The 23964-nt window shown below is 49.8% G+C and overlaps 1 protein-coding gene across 1 annotated transcript in view; it reads right to left on the bottom strand.

Annotated features, from left to right (window-relative positions):
• The window catches only part of CPT1A (carnitine palmitoyltransferase 1A (liver)), an 87435-nt gene that overhangs the window by 37969 nt on the left and 25502 nt on the right, over positions 1–23964 (bottom strand). The window contains exons 2-8 of the mRNA XM_011942316.1: positions 21140–21293; positions 18181–18320; positions 12937–13108; positions 9502–9603; positions 4529–4666; positions 2193–2270; positions 141–248 (exon numbers count right to left, since the gene is read on the bottom strand). Of these exons, the coding sequence (XP_011797706.1) occupies positions 141–248; positions 2193–2270; positions 4529–4666; positions 9502–9603; positions 12937–13108; positions 18181–18320; positions 21140–21280 (879 nt within the window). The 5' untranslated portion in view covers positions 21281–21293. The remainder of the gene's footprint in view (positions 1–140; positions 249–2192; positions 2271–4528; positions 4667–9501; positions 9604–12936; positions 13109–18180; positions 18321–21139; positions 21294–23964) is intronic.

Genomic DNA, 23964 nt, shown 5'->3' with positions numbered 1-23964 from the left:
GTTTCACTGTGTTAGCCAGGATGGTCTCGATCTCCTGACCTTGTGATCCGCCCATCTCGGCCTCCCAAAGTGCTGGGATTACAGGCTTGAGCCACTGTGCCTGGCGAAAAGAATTTTTTTAAAGCAGTTTGTGTGCCTACTGGTTTGATTTCCTCCCGGTCCAGCTTGCGCCTGTAAAGCAGGATAGCGTGGATGGCGTTGCCGGCTCTTGCTGCCTGAATGTGAGTTGGAAGGACATACAGCAGATCCTGAAAAGCGAAAAAGGTGACATGGAGAGAATTTGCATAGGGAAAGATAAGCAAATTTAAATACATCACAGCACATCCTGCACGCTGTCAAAATATTTCCAGAGATGTATTCAGTTACGTCTGCAATGCTACAAAATAAATGGTAGTTTGATTTTCTACACTGTCTTTTACTTTGTAAATGTTTTATGAGAACGGAAGTCCTCCAAAACTCTTGAGCTATTAAAGATAACTATTTGCACCAAATACCCTCATATAACACAGAGAAAGGAAAGCAAAAATTAGTCAGGGAGCAATTAGACAATCAGGAAGTTTTCTGGATGAGACACAATGAAAGGTTGAAATAATTGTTTATACGGCGCTGTGCCTGCAGCTTTCTAAATTTTGAGACCCTGTTCCAAATGTCTACATTTTCCACAATTGGAAGAAAAGGCCAAGGAGCACAGGTCTAACCTACATTTTGGAAGAGTCTATGTCCACACCGTGTCCCCAGTGATGTAGAAAGTGCCTCTGTTTGTAGGAAATGAACACGCGTCTCCTGGGGGGAAGGGCATCAGATAAACAGCTCACTTCCAAACAGAGCAGGAAAGGAAGTTCTACGGACTACACTGACAGTTTTTCTTTCCATCTGAGATTATTTCAGATGGGGGAAAAAAAGTTAAAAGAAAGGAAAATTTTGAAATGAAGAAAAACAGAAAGAAAAAGCAAATGATAGGCCGGGTGCGGTGGCTCACGCCTGTAATCCCAGCACTTTGGGAGGCTGAGCCGCACGGATCACCTGAGGTCAGGAGTTTGAGATGAGACTGTCCAACATGGCGAAACCCCATTTCTACTAAAAATACAAAAATGAGCCAGGCGTTGTGGCAGGTGCCTGTAATCCCAGCTACTCAGGAGGCTGAGGCAGGAGAATTGCTGGAACCGGGGAGGCAGAGGTTGCAGTGAGATGAATTGCACCACTGTACTCCAGCCTCGGCGACAGAGCAAGACTCCATCTCAAAAAAAAAAGGGGAGAAAAAAGAAAAAGAAAAATGATAAAAAAACAAGGGAAAAAATAAAAGGAAGTGAAGGAATGGAAGGAAAAAGAAAGAGAAGAGTTCTATTTGCCAGTTATTAAAGCAGTGGTCGAGAACCCAAATTGAGGAGCCTTCTAACCATCCATGCTTTGAAAGACAAAGCCCAGGAAACCAGAAACTACCATTGATGCACACCCCTTTGGCATCTCAGAAAACAGTAGGGTGAGGCGTAGTGCACTGGTGGCAGGATCTTGGCCAACCCACTGTCCCTGAGCTCTAGGGGTTCTGCAGGGATCTTAAGGCCGCTGTGGCACCAACTTCCAGTGCTAAGTCATAAAAACAGCAGGACAGGCTGGGCATGGTGGCTCACACCTATAATCCCAGCACTTAGGGAGGCTGAGGCTGGTGGATCACGTGAGGTCAGGAGTTCGAGACCAGCCTGGCTAACATGGCGAAACCCCATCTCTACTAAAAATACAAAAAAATTAGCCAGGTGTGTTGGTGGGCACCTGTAATCCCAGCTACTTGGGAGGCTGAGGCAGGAGAATCACTTGAACCTGGGAGGCTGAGGCTGCAGTGAGCCAAGATCGTGCCATTGCACTCCAGCCTGGTGGACAAGAGCAAAGCTCCATCTCAAAACAAAACAAAACAAAAAAACAGCAGGACAGGTACAGCACAGTGAGGAATTCCTGTTTGCCAGAAACTTATTTTTGCAGCCCAAATCCCCCTGCAGTAGCAGAGCACCCTGGGCTACTAGGCTAATACTGAAGGGTACTCACAGGGTTCTCCAGCCTGGAAGCAGGACAGAGAGGAGCACGAGCCAGTCCCCAGAGCTTTCCCAGGCCGTCCACAGGCCTGTGAAGACGCCACCTCTGTGGACAGACCCGCCGCCCCACCGTCCTCGTTAGACAGCAGCCCGGGCAGGGGCACTCACCATGGCGTAGTAGTTGCTGTTCACCATGAGCGGACCTCGTCCTCGGAGGTAGATGTATTCCTCCCACCAGTCGCTCACCTAGTGGAGACAAACCCGCAGGCTCAGCAGGGGCCAGGCAGGCTCCCTGGCAGCAGCCCAGAGCCGCGGGGAAGGGCAGGCAGTGCTTTTGGTAGACATTTTGGCATCTAACGGAGGCCATTCCAGAACAGGGAACGCAGTCCTAACTAGACGGCATGCGACACCATGGGAAACGAAAAGTGTTCATTTTAAGTTGAGACGAGCAGAAAGAAGGTACATCACCTTCGTTCTGTAGATGGTTCAAAAGGGAAAAAAAAAGCCGAAGTGGGAGGATTGCTTGAGACGAGGAGTTCGAGACCAGGCTAGGCAACATAGCAAGGCTCTAGCTCTACATTAAAAATAAAAATAATAAATAAAATAAAAATTTTAAAAATGTTTAAAAGACCAGATGGAAAGTAAATCATCAATGTTTGACTGCTAACATGTTCTAAAAACCAGTACTGTGGGCTGGGCATGGTGGCTCACACCTGTAATCTCAGCACTCTGGGAGGCTGAGACAGGAGGATCGCTTGATGCCAGGAGTTTGAAGCCAGCCTGGGCAACATTGCAAGGTCCCATCTCTCCAAAAAAAATGTAAGAAATTAGCCAGGTGTGGTGGCTCACGCCTGGAGTCTCAGCTACTTGGGAGGCTAAGGCAGGAGGGTCACTTGAGCCCAGGGGTTGCAGGCAACACTGAGCTACGATTGTGCCACTGCATCCCAGCCACCTTTTCTCAAATAAAAGAAAACAGAAACAAAGGCCGGGTGCGGTGACTCACGCCTGTAATCCCAGCACTTTGGGAGACTGAGGCGGGCTGATCACTTGAGGTGAGGAGTTCCGGACCTGCCTGGCCAACGTGACGAAACTCCATCTCTACTAAAAATACAAAAATTAGCTGGGGGTGGTGGCGGGCGCCTGTAATCCCAGCTACTCAGGAGGCTGAGGCAGGAGAATCACTTGAACCTGGGAGGCGGAGGTTGCAGTGAGCTGGGATCGCCCCACTGCACTCCAGCCTGGGCGACAGGGCGAGGCTCCACCTCAAAAAGAAAAGAAAAGAAAAGAAAACAACAACAACAAAAAACAATGTTATGCAAAATTGCTCCAGAGACTGCTTCTCGTCTTCCTGCTTCCCAGGTCTCCCTGAAGAAGCCACCGTCTCGGTCTAGTCCATGGCACTAACCTGGCGTTCCACGGGTGTTGTCCCTGTTCCCTGGCACATGCATCCTGAAGCCACCCCGGGCAGTGCCTCCAGCCACCTCACAGCTGCTGTCCCTTCACAGCCTGCTGGACCCAGAGATGGCTTCCTTTCCAGCTTTGTGCTGAAACACACGTAACTACAGAGCAGTGGCCGTGCAAGGGTCTCGTGTGCGGAGAGCTGTGCAGAGAGCTGATGTTTACCAGTCCAGCACACCCGTGCAGCCAGCAAACATGCCCGGCCCCCTGAGGCTCGGGAGACCCCTCCAGACACTGCCTATCCACCCACGATGTGACTTCTGCACCACCTGCTGGTTCTGTCAGGGTCATTTGGGACACCTTCTCTTCTGTGTTAGTTGTTCCTCAAAGCTACACTCCCTCCCTTGCTTCGTCTGCCAGAGGCCTGCTCTCACCCTCCCAGCACATGGAAGCCCAGCCAGCTCCCCAGATACAGGGCGCCAGCTAAGACACTTGGTTGGAGGAGATGCTCCTGGGACCACTGAGCCACACTCAATCCCAGCAAGCATCCCACACCATCCCTGCATCCACCAGCGAGCTCAGGAAGGATGCCCTTGGAATAAAAATAAACTACAGAGGAGGATAGGAGCAGGTCTCTGGGACAGCGTGGCACTGCTGCAGGAGAAACAGCTCACAAGAGGAGTCCCCGGGGAAGAGGGAGAGGGAGAGGGCTCCTGTGTGCAAAACACAGCATTGTGATGATGCACCTGCACTCAGGGTAAAACTGTCACTGTAGGCTGGGTGTGGTGGCTCATGCCCGTGATCCCACCACTTTGTGAGGCCAAGGTGGGAAGATCACTTGAGCCCAGGAGCTTGAGACCAGCATGGTCAACATAGTGAGACCCTGTCTCTACAAAAAATCCAAAAATCAAGAAACTGTCACTGTAACTACACATCAGTCCTAACACACACCCCGTGCTGCACGCAGGTAAACCATAGCTGGAACTTTCTAAGGTGTGATTTTGGCTAATCACAGCTGTCGTTTCAGCCCTGTGATCCCTGCCCCTCAGAATTAGCGTCTTCATACAGAAAAATTTCATCAGGAAAAACTGTGTATACAGACTTACGTAATTTGTAGCCCACCAGGATTTTAACTTCAAATACCACTGTAATCTTGGTCCAAGACTGACAGCAAAGTCTTGAGCAAGTGCCGTCATCCGTTTGAAGTCTTCTTCCTTCATAAGAGGCCTCACCGACTCTAGATACTGGGATTATCGGGAAAAAAAAAAATCACCCAAGTTAAAACACATTAATCAAAGCCTATGGTTGCCTCACCTGTGCCTTAGGAGAAGTTCTAACACATTGAAGAGGTTTTAGGCTGGGCATGGTGGCTCATGTTTGTAATCCCAGCATTTTGGGAGGTCAAGGCCAGTGAATTGCTTGAGCTCAGGAGTTCAAGACCAACCTAGGCAACATGGTGAAACCCCATCTCTACAAAAAACAAGACAAAAATTAGCTGGGCATGGTGGTGCATGTCTGTGGTCCCAGCTACGTGAGGGGTTGAGGTGGGAGGATCGCTTGAGCCCAGAAGGTCGAGGCTGCAGTGAGCCATGACATGCCACTGCACCTCAGCCTGGGCAACAGAGTGAGACCCTATCTCAAAAAAAAAAAAAAAAAGTTTAGACTCTTCCCCCAAGTTGGTCTTAGCAGTCCTTAGACAGGTTAACTCCCTTCAATGTAAATGGTGTCATAGGGTCACGATAATTTAACAATTAAACTTTTTCTTCCTTTATTAGTTTTAAAAGTGTCCCAAATCCTGCATCACCAGAAAGCCACCATTAAATTTTTAGAATTTAAAATAAATTCTAGAGTTGACAAGAAAAGTTAACAAGGAAATTTCAAGAATGTCTCTTATCTATTATTTGGCCCTTAATAAAAGAGCTGTTCTGACCTAAGTAAGCTTTGATGACCTGTGATGGTGACCACGAGATGGGGCAGAGTCATGCTGAGAGCTAGGTGCTGGGGCCGGGCAGGTGCTCAGGCAGCAGGATGGGAAGGAGGGGCTGGAATAGGTCCCGGAACCAGGCCAATGCCAGGGCCTCAGGTTCAGGGTTTTCAGCCCCCACCCCACCTCATCCTTTCACATGTGCTACTTTGGTTGAACAAATGCTCAGAGATGGAAACACAGAGAGCAATTGTTTAAAAAGACACTCAAAAGCTTCTGCCACACACCTAAGCAAGCTCTTACAGAAAGTGACACTGGTCAGGTGCGGTAGCTCACACCTGTAATCCCAGCACTTTGAGAGGCTGACATGTGAAGAGTGCTTGAGCCCAAGCAATCTTGACCAGTTCAGGACCAGCCTGGGCAACAGAGTGAGACCCCGTCTCTGCAAAAAAAAAAATACAAAAATTAGCTGGGCGTGGTGGCACATGTCTGTGGTCCCAGCTACTTGGAAGGCTGAGGTGGGAGGATCACTTGGGCCTAGGAGTTCAAAGCTGCAGTGAGCCATGATCACACCACTGCATTCCAGCCTGGGTGAGATGCTGTCTCCCCCAACAACAGCAACAACAAGTAAAACTGTTGCTAACCCCACAATCTGCCATGAAATATTTTAATCCAACAAGTTGTCTGCTGTAAAAACCAAAGTCTTGGTGAAACAGTAATCTCTCTAGGATCCCTCCCTGTACGTTGGAAAGTAAGACCCCACTCCCTTACAAGCGCCAGCTGTGGCCAGGTACGGTGGCTCATGACTGTAACCCCAGTACTTTGGGAGGCCAAATCAGGAGGACTGTTTCAGCCCAGGAGTTCAAGACCAGTCTGGGCAACATGGCAAGACCCCATCTCTACAAAAAAAATTTTTGCAGGCATAGTGGTGCACACCTGTGGCCCCAACTACTTGGGAGGCTAAGGCAGAAGGATCACTTGGGCCAGGAATTCAAGGCTGCAGTGAGCTAGGATGGTGTCATTGCATTCCAGCCCGGGCAAGAGAGTGAGACTCTGTCTCCCACAGAAAGGGCGTGGGACAGTTGTCAAGCATATTGAGGCTTATTCAAAGTAAAATGCCCGTGAATGAGACAGAAAATCATGCCCTGAATGAGCTGAAGCGGAACCCTGAGCTACGCAACACAGACAGAGGTCACTGAAGGTCAAGCATCTCACCCTCACCCCACCCTGCCAGTGGAACAGGGGCCGTTGTCAGCCCTGATTCGCAAGCGTGGGTACAGAAGAGGAGAGATGGGGCAGGCCAGCCACGGTGGCTCACGCCTGTAATTCCAGTACTTTGGGAGGCCGAGGTGGGCGGATCACTTGAGGTCAGGAGTTTTGAGACCAGCCTGGCCAACATAGTGAAATCCTGTCTCTACTAAAAATACAAAAATAAGCCAGGCATAGTGGCACACACCTGTAATTCCAGCTACTCGGGTGACTGAGGCAGGAGAATTGTTTGAACCTGGGAGATGGAGGCTGCAGTGAGCTGAGATCACACCACTGCACCCTAACCTGGCAACAGAGCAAAAAAAAAAAAAAAAAAAAAAGAGCAGAGATGGGAAGAAACTTACCAAGGCTAACAGGGACTCAATAACCAAGGCTGGATTCAGACCCTCAGGGACTCAGTAACCAATCCTGGATTCAAACCCTTACCCCGAGAAGTTTCTGTTTATTATAGTTTTTAAAATGGGGTCCCAGGATGTGCAAAAACAAAAGCACCCATGCACTGCTGGTTAGAATGCAAAATGGTGGAGCTGCGTGAGGGTCTGGTGGTTCCTCAACGAGTTACCACGGAATTCCCATGACCCAGTAATTCCGCTCCTGGCTATGTCCCCAACAGCGGGTGAACAGGTCAATACACTGTGGTCCTTCCATACGACGGAATATTATTCAGTCACAAAAACGGATGAAGTTCATCCACGCTACAACACAGGTGAACCTTAACGACCTGCCAGTCACAAAAGGCCACATGATTCCATTTATGTGAAATGTCCAGAACAGGTAAATCCATAGAGACAAACAGGAGATTCGTGGTTCCGAGGGGCTGGGAGAGGGAGGTAGAAGGACAGGGAGTGACTGCTTAGTGGCTATGAGCCTCTGGGTGATGAAAGGTCTAGGAATGAGACAGCAGTGAGGGCTGCGTGACATTATAAATGTACTCAGTGCCCCTGAACTGTATACTTGAAAATGGTTAAAACAGTACGATTCATGTTGCGTACATTTTACCATAATTTTTTCAAAAAGAAAGAAATGGAGCTGCTCCCTCCCCTTTTGTTCAATTAAAGAAAAAAAAAAAAAAAAGTCCAAAGCAGGTAGATCACTTGAGCCCAGGAGTTCAACACCAGCCTGGACAAGATAGTGAAACTCCCTCTCCACAACAAAACAAAAACAAAAAAAAAATAGGGCCAGGTATGGTGGCTCATGCCTGTAATCCCAGCACTTTGGGAGGCCAAGGCAGGGGGATCACAAGGTCAGGAGATTGAGACCATCCTGGCTAACACGGTGAAACCCCGTCTCTACTAAAAATGCAAAAAAATTAGCCTGGCGTGGTAGTGGGCACCTGTAGTCACAGCTACTCGGGAGGCTGAGGCAGGAGAATGGCGTGAACCCAGGAGGCGGAGCTTGCAGTGAGCCAGGATCACACCACTGCACTCCAGCCTGGGTGACAGAGTAAGACTCCATCTCAAAAAAAAAAAAAAAAAAAAAAAAAATTGCCATGTGTGGTGGCATGCACCTGTAGTCTCAGCTACTCAGGAGGCTGAAGTGGGAGGATCATTTGAGCCCAGGAGGTCAAGGCTGCAGTGAGCCAAGATCGCGCCACTGCACTCTAGCCTGGGCAACAGAGCGAGACCCTGTCTCAAAAAAAAAAAAAAAAAAAAAAAAAATTGCCATGTGTGGTGGCATGCACCTGTAGTCTCAGCTACTCAGGAGGCTGAAGTGGGAGGATCATTTGAGCCCAGGAGGTCAAGGCTGCAGTGAGCCAAGATCGCGCCACTGCACTCTAGCCTGGGCAACAGAGCGAGACCCTGTCTCAAAAAAAAAAAAAAAAGAAAAAGAAATGAGTAGTTTTGAGGATGAAATGACAGGCTTTCTAGGTAGTGCCTTGCCCCTAGGGGCCTGGCTTTGAAGTGGGCCTGGGGTGTCAAGAAAAAACCTGTCTTCAGACCGGCTGGAGGCTGACAATCACCCCACCCTCAACTGGAGGACCCTCACCAATCAGATCAAAAACATTCACCACCCAGCAACAGATGAATGGATGAATAAAATATGGTCTAGCCGTACAATGGAATACTATTCAGCCGTAAGAAAGAAGGAAATTCTGACTCAGGCTGCTATGTGGATGAACCTTGAAGACGTTATGCTGAGTGAGAGAAGCTAGTCACAGAAGGACAAATATGATATGATGCCACTTATATGAGGTCCCTCAGATTGGCAAATCCACAGAGACAGAAAGTAGAATAGAAGTTACTAGGTGGGGGGAGGGAAGAATGGGGAGTGACTACAATCATTTAATACAATGTTGTATTTAGCAATTATGTAAAATAGCAAAAACTGGTCGGGCGCAGTGGCTCACGCCTGTAATCCCAGAACTTTAGGAGGCTGAGGCGGGTGGATCACTTGAGGTCAGGAGTTTGAGACCAGCCTGGCCAACATGGCAAAACCCCATCTCTACTAAAAATACAAAAATTAGCCGGGCATGGTGGCGGGTGCCTGTAATCCCAGCTACTCGGGAGGCTGGGGCAGAAGAATCACTTGAACCCAGGAGGTGGGGGTTGCAGTGAGCTGAGAGTGCACCATTGCATTCCAGTCTGGATGACAGAGGGAGAGTTCATCACAAAAAAATAAAATAAAATAAAATAAAATAAAAATAAAGCTTTAAAAAATGCACCAAGCAGCTTCTCTATGAAACTTAAAACTTTTTAAAAAACACCTAAGATGCAGCAGTGATGCAATGGAAAAAAAAAAAAAAAAGACTTCCTATGAGAACCCTACCAGGCACACCACTGAAGGCTACTTGAGTCAAATGACGGTGACCTAGTTCATCATAATTAAGACCTAAGCCTTAATCCACAGATGGCTGACATTTCAGTGTGAGGCCTAAGCCACACCTACCCTATTCACAGTGTCTTTGACAGCCGGGACCGGCAGGCGAGGCAGCGATGTCTGGAAGCTGTACAACATGGGTTTTCGGCCTGAAAAGATCTTGACCATACCCTGAAGAGAGAGAATTATATTTTCAGTCTACTGCCATACCACCCTGAACGCACCTGTTCTTGTCTGATCTCAGAAGCCAAGCAGGGTCGGGCCTGGCTAGTACTTGGATGCGAGAATTACAATTTCAAAGACAAGGCTATGTTCAAGATCCAAAGCCACTTGTCCAGTGTGCACAACATGTCAACCACTTACTGATTTTCTGTGTCGATTTATTTTTCATCTGGTCCATCTTTTACCTGCCCCATACTTACGGGTTCTAGCAAATGAGCATATAATCCCACCCTCCATGCCAATAAAAACCTGGGCAACATGGCAAAACCCCATCTCTACAAAAAAAATACAAAAAATTAGCCAGGTGTGGTGGCATGTGCTTGTTGTCCCAGCTACTTGGGAGGCTGAGGCGAAAGGATTGATTGAGCCTAGGAGGGTGATGCTGCAGTGGGCCGTGATCACCCCACTGCACTCCAGCCTGGGCAACACAGTGAGACCCTATGTTAAAAAGCAAAACAAAAACAAACAAACAAACAAACCACGTGGAATCAAAGCCAAGCCTGACGGAGGCCGTGAGATGTCGCTGCCAGCGTCGTGACTGGCCAGGACCTGAACTGTGCTTCTGTACCTAGGGTGAGTCTCACCCCACCTCCTTCTGCAAGGCCCTTAGTTTAGGGATGGGCTCCAGGCTCTAGGAACAGTGAGGAGGGTCAACGTGCCTGACCCTGAGCCAAGCCGAGGGGAAGCAGTATCTTTCCTTCAGTCATTGCCAAGCCTCCCAGAGGGCACATTTGTGGCCCTTGGCTTTAGGCTGGATGATCAAGTCTGTATAATAACCAGTCACCTCAATGCCGACCAAAACAAAGGCAGTCCTCGGGCCCAGGTGGGGAGTCCTGGTACCACAGGGCGTTGGGACTCAGCGGAACCTCAGCTGCGAACCCACCAGAGGGAGTGCCCTTTAGCCTGCTTTGCCAAGCGTGGGAACCACCCCTGAGTCTCTTCTAGGTGTTAAATTCTGCTTCTCTAGAAATCAGAAACTTTATATCCAAATGGCAGAAAACTGATTTGAGAGAAAAAATTGGTTTGACTGGGTGCGGTGGCTCACGCCTGTAATCCCAGTACTTTGGGAGGCTGAGGAGGGTGGATCGTTTGAGCCCAGGAACTCGAGATCACCTGGCCAACATGGCGAAACCCTGTCTCTATTAAAAATACAAAAAATTATCCGGGCATGGTGGTGTGTGCCTGTGGTCCCAGCTACTGTGGAGGCTGAGGTGAGAGAATCACTTGAGCCCGGCGGGGTGGAGGTTGTAATGAGCCGAGAACGCACCACTGCACTCCAGCCTAGGTGACAGAGCAAGCTGCTGTCTCAAAAAAAACAACAACAAAAAAATGTGTTTGGCAAGAGTGGAGTCCCGGTGTGTGGTGGGCACTGCGGTGACTCCCACACTTCTCTCACAAGGCTCCCCAGAGGCTGGGACAGCAGCCCAGTCCAGGCAGGCACCACTGTGGGGGCTACCCAGAGGCAACTGAGCAGAATGGCCCCGGGGCCAAGGTCAGGGCAGAGAGAAAACCAAAGCAGACCCATGGCTTCGCAGACCCATGGAGCAGCCTCCTTCGAGAAAGATTCTGCAGAAAATGTTCTCATGATTACCTGCTCCATTAGAACCATTTAGGCCACTTGGCAAGACAGGGGTGAATAAAGCAGATGTTTCTTTATACACGTCCAGCCCCAAAGACCCAGGATGGGCTTGAGGTGCCGAGCAAAGCCCAAGGCCCAGGGCCATGACTACAATGGGCAGATGGTACACGGGGCACATGCCCACCTGCAGGGGGTCACAGGGGCCCCAGCCCCCAGATGGAGGCCTCGAAAGTCCAGAGATGATGCCCATCTTGGAGGGTTTATTTTCAGAAAAACTAAGCCCATAATTTTTTTTTTTTTTTTTTTTTTGAGACAGGGTCTGGCTCTGTTGCCTAGGCTGGACGCAACCACAGCTCACTACAGCCTTGACCTCCTGGGCTCAAGCAATCCTCCCACCTTGGCCTCTTGAGTAGCTAGGATTACAGGCATGCACCTCCATGCCTGGCTAATTTGCCTGGCTAATTTTTGTACTTTTAGTAGAGATGGAGTTTCACCATGTTCCCCAGGCTGGTCTCAAACTCCTGAGCTCAGGTGGTTCACCGGGCTTGGCCTCCAAAAGTGCTGGGATTACAGCCATGAGCGACCGTGCCCAGTTCCCACAAAAACATTTAAATTGAGCCCGGGTTTGATGGCTCACGCCTGTAATCCCAACACTTTGGGAGGTCGAGGTGGGCAGATCACTTGAGCTCAAGAGTTTGAGACCAGCCTGGCCAACGAAACCCCGTCTCTATTAAAAATACAAAAATTAGCCAGCCATGGTGGTGTGCGCCTATAGTCCCAGCTACTCAGGAGGCTGAGGCGGGAAAATCACTTGAGCCTAGGAAGTCGAGGCTGCAGTGAGCTGTGATCATGCCACTGCACTCCAGCCTGGGCAATGGAGCAAGACCCTGTCTCAAAAAGAAAAAAAAAAGCTGGGTGCGGTGGTTCACACCTGTAATCCCAGCACTTTGAGAGGCCAAGACAGGATCACCTGATGTCAGGAGTTAAGACCAGCCTGACCAACATGGTAAAACCCTGTCTCTACTAAAAATACAAAATTAGGCAGGCGTGGTGGTGCATGCCCGTAATCCCAGCACCCTGGGAGGCTGAGGCAGAAGAACTGCTTGAACCTGGGAGGCGGAGTTTGCATGAGCTGAGATCGCACCATTGCACTCCAGCCTGGGCAACAAGAGTGAAACCCCATCTCAAAAAAATAAAAATAAAATAAAATAAAAATAAAAAAGAAAAACATTTAAATCATGAAATTTGGACAAGCATCCACATATATGGCAAAGCCATTACCTTAAATAAAGGACCCTTGGGCTAAGGGCCAAGGCAAGCTGGGGGAACATTCCAGAAGCTAAGTCCGAGTCACGGGAGCCTGTCCGAGGGGTCAGCTAAGGTAACCATTTAATGCCTGACAACAAGTGAGTCAAGAACGCTACAAAGAACCGGATGGACAGCACTTTTATTTGATGAATGACCTTAACTACAAACCCAGCAGACCTCAATAAAACACGCTGCAGATCTCACTAACGTCAGGAAAGAGAAGCACTCTTCGGCCCCTGCTTTTGTGTCATGGTGACTGAAACCTCTCCAGCCATTCAAGGTTGAAGCCCAGGTCACCAACCAAGCATCGAGGGAGAAAAGGTCCCAGGGGTGTCCTTCTTCCCAAAGGCCAAATCGTCCACCCCCACTCCACTGCCAGAGGGATGCACAATTACCATCCAGATCTTGGTGGCGCGACTCATCTTGCCGTGCTCAGCGAACATCCACCCGTGGTAGGACAGCAGCACCTTCAGGGAGTAACGCATGGTGACGATGAGGGCCACCCACAGCCCAGTGCCAAACAGCACACCGCTGACCACGTTCTTCGTCTGGCTGGACATGCAGTCGCTGCGGAGACAGACCCAGACAAGGGAGGCTGTGTGTGAGGTCGCACGGTGCCACCGAATGCCACCGGTGACGCCACAGACACCACGTGCTTCAGGGTCCAGCAGCCTGCCCCATGTAGAGCCGGGAAAGTCAGAGGGAGAGCACTTGCAGGAACTGAGCTCTTAAAACACTCACGGGTTCTCTCCTCCTCGCCCCAAAACCAATCACGCCGAAAGTAGCTGGCAGAGCCGGGTGCCCGGGGCAGGCCTGTCTGCTCTCTTCCCAGAGGTCCCTTCAGCCTGATCTGCTCTGGTGGCCTGGAAACCAACCAGGGCCAATTTGTGTCATCTGGAAAAAGACACAGCTTCCTCCAGGACCTCAAGACCAACAGCAGGGGGCATGCTGTGAGGCCAGGACCTGGCCACCGTGAGAGCCATGCCCTGCCGACTTGCGCCTCCCCGGCAGGTGAGCAAGAGATTCTGGGCCACTTTCTTCAGCTCTTTATGAATTTTTTCTCCCAAACTTACTTTTAGATGTAATCGTAATCTCAAATTATTTTGTTACAACTATTACCTCCAGTATTTATATCAAAAGAGCTTGTTTTTGACTTAGGAGTACTTAACACAAATAAAGAAATAGACTGTGTAAAACGGTCATGTAAATATTTAACTTAAATACAGGAAATGTTTTTGTTTGTGAAGGAAGGTAGTATATATTATGGTAAAGATGGGACTTTAAAAATGAGACAAAATGAAGCTTTTTTTTTTTTTTTTTGAGACAGAGTCTCGCTCTGTTGCCCAGGCTGGAGTGCAGTGGTGATCTTGGCTCACTGCAGCCTCCACCTCCCAGGTTCAAGCAATTTTCCCACCTCAGCCTCCCGAATAGCTGGGATTACAGGTGTGTACCACCACATCCAACTAATTTTTGTATTTTTGTAGAGATGGAGTCTTGCCATGTTGCCCAGGCTGGTCTCGAACTCCTGACCTCAGGTGATCCACCTGCCTTGGCCTCCCACAGTGCTGGGATTATAGGTGTGCCACTGTGCCTGGCCAGAAATACAGCTATTTTGTGGTTTTAGTTTTGGTAACTGCAAAGTATTTTTTAAATAAAAACTAAGCATGCTTCAAATGATTAAAACACCAATATATATAACCTAAAGGTATGCCCAATATTTGAAAAGCACTAATTTGGCCAGGTGCTGTGGCTCAAGTCTATAATCCCAGCACTTTGGGAGGCCGAGATGGGTGGATCACTCGAGTCCAGGAGTTCGAGACCAGCCTGGGCAACATGGCAAAACCCCATCAATATAAAAATAAAACGTAAAAAAGAAAATAAACTAATTCAAAATAAGAAATAAAAAAAAAAGAAAACCATGAATTGAACACTGCATAATATTTAAGTGGACAAAAACAAATTGTCTTCAAGGTTACATACTCTTGCTCCAAAATGTGTATCTTTCTATAACCCGTGAAATCTAGCACTGGAGTTTAACTGTAGTCTCTTTTTTAAACCTATATGCTCTTTTCTGGCCATCTAACCTATCAGCAAACTTGGGTTTAGGGATTTCAGAAGCCATCTTTTAGATAATCTATATTTAGATTAATGAAAGAAAAGGACCTATATACTTACTTGATTTGCAAAAATATAAATATTTTAGCATAAACAAATAAATGACACATTCGAGATTTTTAAAAATATAGACATATAGGCACTTAGATAAAAAACGTTAGCAAAAAGCTTTCTTTGAAAGGACATGCTCCTTACAAGGCTGTCGGGGACAGACTCAGAGACAAACACCACATAACACGCATGACTCCACATTTTTATTCTTTATTCTTTTTTTTTTTTTTTTTAAGAGATAGGGTCTCACTATGTTGCTTAGGCTGGTCTTGAACTCCTGGGCTCAAGCAATCCTCCTGCCTCAGCCTCCCAAAGTGCTGGGATTACAGGTCACTGTGCCCAGCCTGACTCCAGTTTTGAAGGCAGCGGCCCAGAGATACTGCAAGTTCCCTCCAGGACAGCAGCTCTGGAATGGCCCATGAGGCTGGAAGACGCTGGCCCTTAACCCGGCCTTTCTAAATTTAGGCCAGGGATGGCCCAGTTTACCAAAATAGGTTTAAGAGGTACAAAGAAACAAATCTTACAAAGACCCAGATTATTAAGGGCTTTAAACAGTCAACACTTCTAAATATAATCCAGTTTTAAGAGAATGCCTACACTAGAGAGTAAATTAAAGATCTGGCCCGGGTGCAGTGGCTCACGTCTGTAATCCCAGCACTTTGGGAGGACGAGGCGGGTGGATCACTTGAGATCAGGAGTTCAAGACCAGCCTGGCCAACATGGTGAAACCCCATCTCTACCAAAAGTACAAAAATTGGTTGGGCATGGTGGCGTGTGCCTGCAGTCCCAGGTACGCAAGAGGCTGAGGCAGGAGAATCACTTGAACCCGGGAGGTGGAGGTTGCAGTGAGCCGAGATCACACCACTGCACTCCAGCCTGGGGGACAGAGTGAGACTCAATCTCAAAAAGAAAAAAAAAAAGATCTTCATTAACCCCACGAGAGAATGAAAAGTATGAAGGAACAGCTCCACACACAAGGCTCGGAGGCAGCTATCCACTGCAGGCCTGCGGGTCCTGGGACCTCAAGGAAGAGAGCAGCCAGGCCTGCCCCGAGTGCCCAGGTCTGCCAACTGCTTTCTGAGTGACAGCAGTGACAGCAGTCCCCAGACAAGGAAACTGGCAGGCATCCCAGCCAGGCATGCTTCTGCTAAAATGACTGGGAACTTTTATTCTGTCTCTTGCAGACACTTATAGAGGCCTGAGCCAGCGTTCCTGAGCTACCTCAAGGTTGCAAGCAACTCAGCTGGACACTCAATGACTCTGGAGGGTCCAGGGGCTTCCTGGAGAAGTAACAGGATGTGAAGGGGTCCTCTGCAGACCCTTCGCAAAAAGAGGCAGGAATCAGGGTACCTGCTCAAGCTGTCATCAGGAGATTCAGACCGTTAATCTGCTTAATCTTTTATTTCTAGTCAGCAGAATCAAGGCTGGGCACGGTGGTTCACACCTGTAATCCCAGCACGTTGGGAGGTCAAGGCGGGTGGATCACCTGAGGTCAACAGTTCAGATCAGCCTGGCCAACATGGTGAAACCTCATCTCTACAAAAAATACAAAAATTAGCCAGGCATGGTGGTGGGCCCCTGTAATCCCAGCTACTCAGGAGGCTGAGGCAGGAGAATTGCTTGAACCCAGGAGGTGGAGGTTGCAGTGAGCCGAGATAGCACCATCACACTCCAGCCTGGGCAACGAAGCAAAAACTCCATCTCAACAACAACAACAAAAAATCAAATTCAGCCATTAACTGTGAATGAGTTTTCGTTTATGTCCCTTTTTCTGCCAGTTTATTTTCTTATTTCTTTCTGATTAAACAATATTTACATGCAAACAACCCGCAAGGCGTGACTATGAAGATCCAGAGCTTTGTTTTTTAGCTTAGCCCTGACCTGGCATTGTGCCTTCCACCTGCAACTCCTGGCCCCAAAACAAAGCCCAGTTATGAGGAGTTGGCGGCTATTATTGACCTCAGGTGATCCACCTGCCTCAGCCTCGCAAAGTCCTGGGATTACAGGTGTGAACCACCGTGCCCCAATGGCAAAAATGCCATTGGTGTAAACAAGCAGCACAGAAATCGAATCAAACGCCTGGCACGGGCCAGCAGGGACACTTTCAAGGCACCATGGAGCTTTCAGACCAGAAAGGAAAACGTGTGTCCGAGTGCAAGGGTCACAGCTGCACGAGGAAGCTGAGTCGCCCTGCGTTCCACCGTCCTGACGTTCAAATGGCGATAAAGCAGTGGTGTTCACGTGCATTTGTCTCACGGAAGCTTCTGGGGCAGGGGGTGGGGGGACCTCAGTGCTACACTGAAGAAAGCACAGATTTCAGAGCTGGCGCAGAGCTGGGTTTGAATTCCAGCTTCCCCGCTCCCTCTTCCTGTGACTTGGACAGTCGCCTGCATCTGTCTGAAAGCTTCCTCACTGGTGAAAGGGATCCTAATGAGAGGTCACGGCAGTGCAGGGCCTGACCTTCCTAGATGGGAGTCTGGGCCATCTCCAGAACTGGATGGAATAACAGGCATCACAGGCGTGCAATAAACACGCACTATCAACAGGCGGCAGGTGGTTGGAAAAAAAAATAAAACGAACATGTGCTGGATGTTACCTAAGGTGTCTTGGGGCCTTATCTCTTGGTAGCAAGAGATAAGCCCCAGGAAAATCCAAAACCCTAGGGGTGGGAGTGACAGGGGGTCCCCTGGAGATTTCTTTTTCTTTTTTTTTGAGACGGAGTCTCGCTCTGTTGCCTAGGCTGGAGTGCAGTGGCCGGATCTCAGCTCACTGCAAGCTCCGCCTCCCGGGTTTACGCCATTCTCCTGCCTCAGCCTCCCGAGTAGCTGGGACTACAGGCGCCGCCACATCACCTGGCTAGTTTTTTGTATTTTTTAGTAGAGACGGGGTTTCACTGTTCCAGGATGGTCTTGATCTCCTGACCTCGTGATCCGCCCGCCTCAGCCTCCCAAAGTGCTGGGATTACAGGCTTGAGCCACTGCGCCCGGCCCCCCCTGGAGATTTCTAAACCACCCTGACAGAAAGCTAAGTGGGGGAGGTCCCTGCAGAGGACCCCAGAGCAGTCCGTTCAAGGGTCGCAGAACTCTGGGATGAACGGACTCCAAATGCAAAGAAATCACTACATGGGGAATCAGCTCCTTGAGCAGAAATTCCGTTTCAGAGCCCTCCTGGCCGGGCTACGGGCACTGTCACTATTGGCCAAACCCTCAGGCCCTGACACCTTCCAAGGGGTGCCCCAGGGCCACTATCACTCTTCTCACCCTGGTCTTCGAAGGAAAGGCCGCAGGGGACCGCAAACTCCTAGAGGGACCTTAGCACCACCCAGGAGGCGGGAAGAAAGCCGACGTGAGGACAGAATCAAGAGCTTCACATCGAATCCAGAACAATGACAATCATCACATTTGAAGAGACAGAAAAACAGCAATAAAATCGGTAACTTCCCAGACAATCGGAGATTTCACAGGATGACTTACGTCGTTTCCAGGGTCCGATTGATTTTTGCAATTATTCCTAACGAGGGGTCGATCTTGGCGTACATTGTTGTCATCACGCCCACCACCACGATAAGCCAGCTGGAGGGGCTCGCCGGGTACACGCCAGTGATGATGCCATTCTAAAGACAGACACACGGGCCGTGAGCGGTGCCCTCCCACAACCCACAGGACAACAGCGCTTCATGGTCCCCGGCAACAGGACTGCTGGGATGGTAAGCAGCCAGAAGAGGGTGTCGGCAGTGTGCGTGGACTAAGAAACCATACCCCACTAGCTGGGACTCTCCCCAGAGTTTACAGCCTGCGGCGGTTCCAGTTTCCTCCCTTCCACTACTTCTGAGCCAAAACCCACCCTGAAAGCTTCCCCAAGAGTGGACACCCCAGGACATAAGAATCAGTCCAGGCACTAGTTTAGCTGGTGAAGGATGTCACTGAGCCACCATGACATCCTGTCCCCAGCCTGCTACTGTCTAGAACGCCCTGAGACCCCAGCTCCAAAACTGCCCCTCTTGCCGCCCCATGTCAGAAGGCTGCTTAACCTTGAAGATTTCATGGGAGGCCTCACTCCATGTCGAGAATTTGCTATAAAATACTCCAGCCAAAAAAAAATAAAAAAAAGGATTATATCAATTGTTGATATATTGGCAAAATTGTTGAATTTTGCAACAAAATTGGCAAAATTGGCAAAATTGTTGAACTTGGCAAAATTGGCAAAATTGGCAAAATTGTTGAACAAGGAAGGGAATGGTGGGAATCTGTAATCGGTCCTCTTTACTCTTGTGTATGTTTGACAACTCCAATTAAAAAACATTCTTACTAAACCATTCTAATAAGATATTGATTTGACCAAGATAATGGATTAAAAATGACCAAAGCAGGCCAGGTGAGGTGGCTCATGCCTGTAACCCCAGCACTTTGGGAGGCTGAGGCGGGCAGATCACTTGAGGTGAGGAGTTTGAAACCAGCCTGGCCAACGTGGTGAAATACTGTCTCTACTAAAAATACAAAAACTTAGCCAGGTGTGGTGGCGGGCGCCTAGAGTCCCAGCTACTCAGGAGGCTGAAGCAGAAGAATCGCTTGAGCCTGGGAGGCGGAGGTTGTAGTGAGCCAAGGTCGCGCCATTGCACTCCAGACTGGGCAACAGAGTGAGGCTCTGTCTCAAAAAAAAAAAAAAAAAAAAAAAAAAATTAGCCGGGCATGGTGGTGTGCACCTATGATCTCAGCTACTTGGGAGGATGAGACAGGAGGACTGCCTGAGCCCAGTGAGGCTATAGGGAGCCGTGATCACACCGCTGCACTCCACCCTGGGCAACAGAGCAAGACCTTGTCTCAAAAAAAAAAAAAAAAAAAAGAGAAGAGGGAAGGGGAGGGGGAGAACAACATTCCCACTGGGTTGAATATGATGGCCAAGCCTCTGCATCCAAATTTCTATTTTCCCAGATTCCAAGGTGAAAAAGAGCAGCCCTCGGTGAGCCAAGCTAGTGCCTCAGTGACATCTCGGATGTCACCTTGGTGGGTTATTTATCTGGGCCCAAGAATCCACAGGCTGAGCCCCAGGGACACCTGTGCAGCTATGCTGGCTCCCAGGGGCTCGCCCACCTCCCCGCCATCCCTGCTGCCACCTACTCTTGAGCTTAGGGCTTTCCCAGTGGCCCACTTCAGTGCCGCCCTCAGAGAAGGAGCACCAGGAAGTCCACAAACTGAACTGAGCTCCCGCTGGGGCTGACAGGGGTCGGCGGGGGTGTCCACTTTCGACTTGATGAACTTTCATCTAGTTTGCGTGTTTTCAAACATGCACTTATTCCTTCTATGATGTTTAAAATAAATTAAAATACATGGAAAAACAAGACACTTAACAGAGTTCCACTTCTTTAGATAAACAGAATTGAGAACATGTGGACTCAACGGTATTTGAACCTATGTGAAGAGTGTTTTTTTTGAGACAGAGTCTTGCTCTGTCGCCCAGGCTGGAGTGAAGTGGTGCAATCTCGGTTCACTGCAAGCTCCACATCCCAGGTTCAGGCCATTCTCCTGCCTCAGCCTCCCAAGTAACTGGGACTACAGGCGTCCGCCACCACGCCCGGCTAATTTTTTGTATTTTTTAGTAGAGACGGGGTTTCACCATGTTAGCCAGGATGGCCTCAATCTCCTGACCTTGTGATCCACCCGCCTTGGCCTCCCAAGGTGCTGGGATTACAGGCGTGAGCCACTGCGCCCGGCCCTTATGTGGAGAGTTTCTAGTGTGTGAATGTTTTATCAACAAAGTAATTATTACATCTACTTGCTGAAGTTTGGAAAACAAAATTTTTTTTGAGACAAAGTCTCGCTCTGTTGCCCAGGCTGGAGTGTGGTGGCTCAATCACGGTTCACTGCAGTCTCTGCCTCTCAGGTTCAAGTGATCCTCCCATCTCAGCCTCCTGAGTAGCTGGGACTACAGGTGCATGCCAACGCACCTGCCTAATTTTTGTATTTTTTGTAGAGATGGGGTTTTGTCGTGTCACCCAGGCTGGTCTTAAACTCCTGAGCTCAAGAGATCCACCCACCTCAGCTTCCCAAAGTGCAGGGATTACAGGTGTGAGCCACTGAACCTGGCCCGGAAAAAATCCTTTTTGAACACGGTGTAAAGGATTCTGACTCAGAGAGAAGATGTGAATTCTAGTCTTTACTCTGCCTTCTATTAAGTAGGTCACTGGCCCTTTGAGCCTCGATTTCCCGGCCTGCTTTAGGGCATGCCAACTCCCTCTACCTGCCTAATGGAGCTGCTCCAAGCATCCAGTGAGCTAAAGTCTGTGTGACGGTGTCCCCAAGCCTTAAGTACCGTGGAAATAGGTAAGTGATATGCAATCGCCAGTCTGAAACACGTAGACCTCAATCGCTGCAAGAGCCCTGTTCTTAGACGTTAAAAGGCATACTGTATAGATTTCAACACATCTCAGCAAACCTTGAATCGGATGAACTTCTTCTTCCAGGAATGAAGTCCAGAGAGATAGATTTGTCTAAGAGCTTCATGGCTCAGCCGCAGGTCAATGCCATCCGGAGTGACCGTGAACTGAAAGGCCACAGCTTGGTGAGCTTCTGCCATCTTCAGGAATTATCTGGAAGGAGAAGGAGAAAATGTAATACATTTTCTGGGACCAGATACTAAAAAACCCCCATACAGAAGTGCCATTCCTTCTGAACTTAAGTTCTTCCTCCCCACTTAACAGCATCCAGGCCCATGGTACTCCAACCCTGGCCCTGGACATGTCCCGGAACCACGCCTCCAAGCCAGCATCCAGGCCCATGGTACCCCAACCCTGGGCCTGGATGTCCCCCGGAACCACGCCTCCAAGCCAGCATCCAGGATACACCTGCTGACGCAAAGCCCATGGCGCTTCAGCAACTCGCATAGCACAGACAAATCTCAATCTTACAGCCAGGCTGTTGGAGGCTGGCATTAGAAGAGGCCCAGAGTGTCCATGAAGGAGTCCACGAAGGAGCCCATGACAGCCCTAGACCCTGAACTTCGAGCACAGATCAATCCCAAATGCCTCTGCCTGTAGTGTCTATGTGGCTGCTCTTTTGAGAAACTGTTCTAGGGTTTCAGAGAGGCCCACGGAGACTCCATGAGTCACATGTGCAGACGCCTCACGAATGGGTGCTCGCGGACACAGCGGGCCTTCTTCCTCGGAGGCAGCGGCTGAAGCAGAACCTGCCTTGGCAGCCCACGGGCTCAACAGATCCCGGGCGCTGTATCCTAGACGCAAGCACAGCCCCTGGGGACAGGATCCCCTGCGTGGCTGCAGAAAACTGCTTCTGGATCTGCTGCATTCTTCCCATCCCCTTCATCCTGGCTCCTGCTGCCTTCCTTCAGGCTCCTTGGCACAGCCGCTCAGCACAGCACAGCCCCCATCCCCTCCTGGACCACCAGGGCAGTGGCTCCTGCCCTTCTCACTGTGCCGCCTCCACCTCCTCCCAAGCTGCCTGCCACAAAGTACTAAATGGATAAAAGAGAAGCTAAGAGGAAAAAACTATCAAGGACCATGATAAAAATCCAAAAACTCGCGTGTGTATATGTGTGTGTGGTATGTGTATGTGTATGTGGTGTGTGTGGTGTCTGTGTGGTATACGTGTATATGTGTGTGTGGTATGTGTGTGTGGTGTGTGTGGTGGATGTGTGGGGTGTGTGGTGTGTGTGGTGTCTGTGTGGTACATGTGTATATGTGTGTGGTGTGTGTGGGCATATGCGTGTGTGGTGTGTGTGGTTGTGTGTGGGGGTGTGTGTGTGGATGCGTGGTATGTGTGTGTGTGGGTGTGTGGCGTGTGTGTGGTGTGTGGGGGTGTGTGTGTGTGTGGATGCGTGGTATGTGTGTGGGTGTGTGCGTGGTGTGTGTGTGGTTGTGTGTGGGCGGGTGGGTGTGTGTGGTGTGTGGGGGGTGGTGTGGTTGTGTGTGTGGTTGTGTGTGGGGGGTGGGTGTGTGTGTGAGTGCATGTGTGTGTGGTTGTGTGTGTATGGTGCGTGTATGTGGTTGTGTGTATGGTGTGTGTGTGTGGGTGGGTGTGCGTGTTCTCATCACAGGATGATTTTTCTGTTTTCGCCCACTGATGCCCTCTGAGGACAAGCTCAAAATCAGTGGCTATCACCGTTTCGAAGATCCCCTGTTACAGAAATCAGCCTGGCTCAGTCCTCCACCAGCCAAAACACGAACCATCCACTGACAGGCCCTGGAAAGGCACCCGACTTCACACATCTGTCCACATTACAAATATTTGTTGACTGCCTCCAATGTGCCTGCCGAGGAGAGGAACTGGACACCAGCAGAAAAGGCCCCTCTGCCCTCCCACGGCTTAGACCGGGCTAACAAGTAATGCATGAGCAGCGCTCTGGTGCAGGAAGGGAAGGTGCCAAGGGGACCTCTCAGGAGACAGTGAAGCCAGGAGAAGGAGCGACCATCGGAAGAGCAGGCAAGAGTTGGAGGCAGGAAGGGCAGGAGGCTGGGGTCAGGGGAAGGTGGCTGGGGTCAAGTGCAGGTGGCTGGGGTCAAGGACAGGGTGTCTGGGGTCAAAGACAGGGTATCTGGGGTCAGTGGCAGGACAGCTAAGGTCAAGGGCAGGCCAGCTGGGATCAAGGGCAGGGTATTGGGTCAAAAGCAAGTGTCTGGGGTCAAAGGCAGGGTAGCTGGAGTCAAGGGCAGGGTGTCTGGGGTCAAGGGCAGGTGTCTGGGGTCAAGGGCAGGTGGCTAGGGTGAAGGACAGGGTGTCTGGGTTCAAGGGCAGGTAGCCAAGCTTGGAGAGGAAGGCAGAGGCAGCTGGTGGGAGGTGGCAGGGTTTTGTGCTAGCAATGGAGAAGCATCCAAGGGCCCAGAGAAAAGGGAACCTGCCACTATTTCTGTTCTAAAGACCACCCTGGCTGCTGTATGGAGCATGGATGGGGAAGCAGGACCAGTAAGAAGCTGAGGCTGTCTTCCATTAAGGTGCCCGGGCCTGGCCCAGTCTGTCAGTGACAGGGACAGTGACAGCGTGGACAATGACCCACACAAGACAGTCTGCAGAGGCACCCTGAGCTGCATGTGCTGGTGAAACGGGCTCTCAGGCTCCTAACTTGAACCACCCACTCAGTGAAGCCAGGTACTGACATGGGACAGTCTCAGGGAGGGAAGGAGGCAGGCTGGGGCGGAAGCTGAGAATTCATGCCTGGACCTGCCACATGTGAAATGTCGCCAGGACATCCGGGTGGAGATGCCACACACTGCCAGAGTGAGGGAGGAGCTGGGCCGGACGACATAC

This window comes from Colobus angolensis, unplaced genomic scaffold, assembly GCF_000951035.1.
Source record: "Colobus angolensis palliatus isolate OR3802 unplaced genomic scaffold, Cang.pa_1.0 Scaffold21, whole genome shotgun sequence".
Taxonomy (NCBI): domain Eukaryota; kingdom Metazoa; phylum Chordata; class Mammalia; order Primates; family Cercopithecidae; genus Colobus; species Colobus angolensis.
The sequence above is the reverse complement of the archived record's forward strand: the minus strand, read 5'-3'. Positions and strand labels throughout refer to the sequence as shown.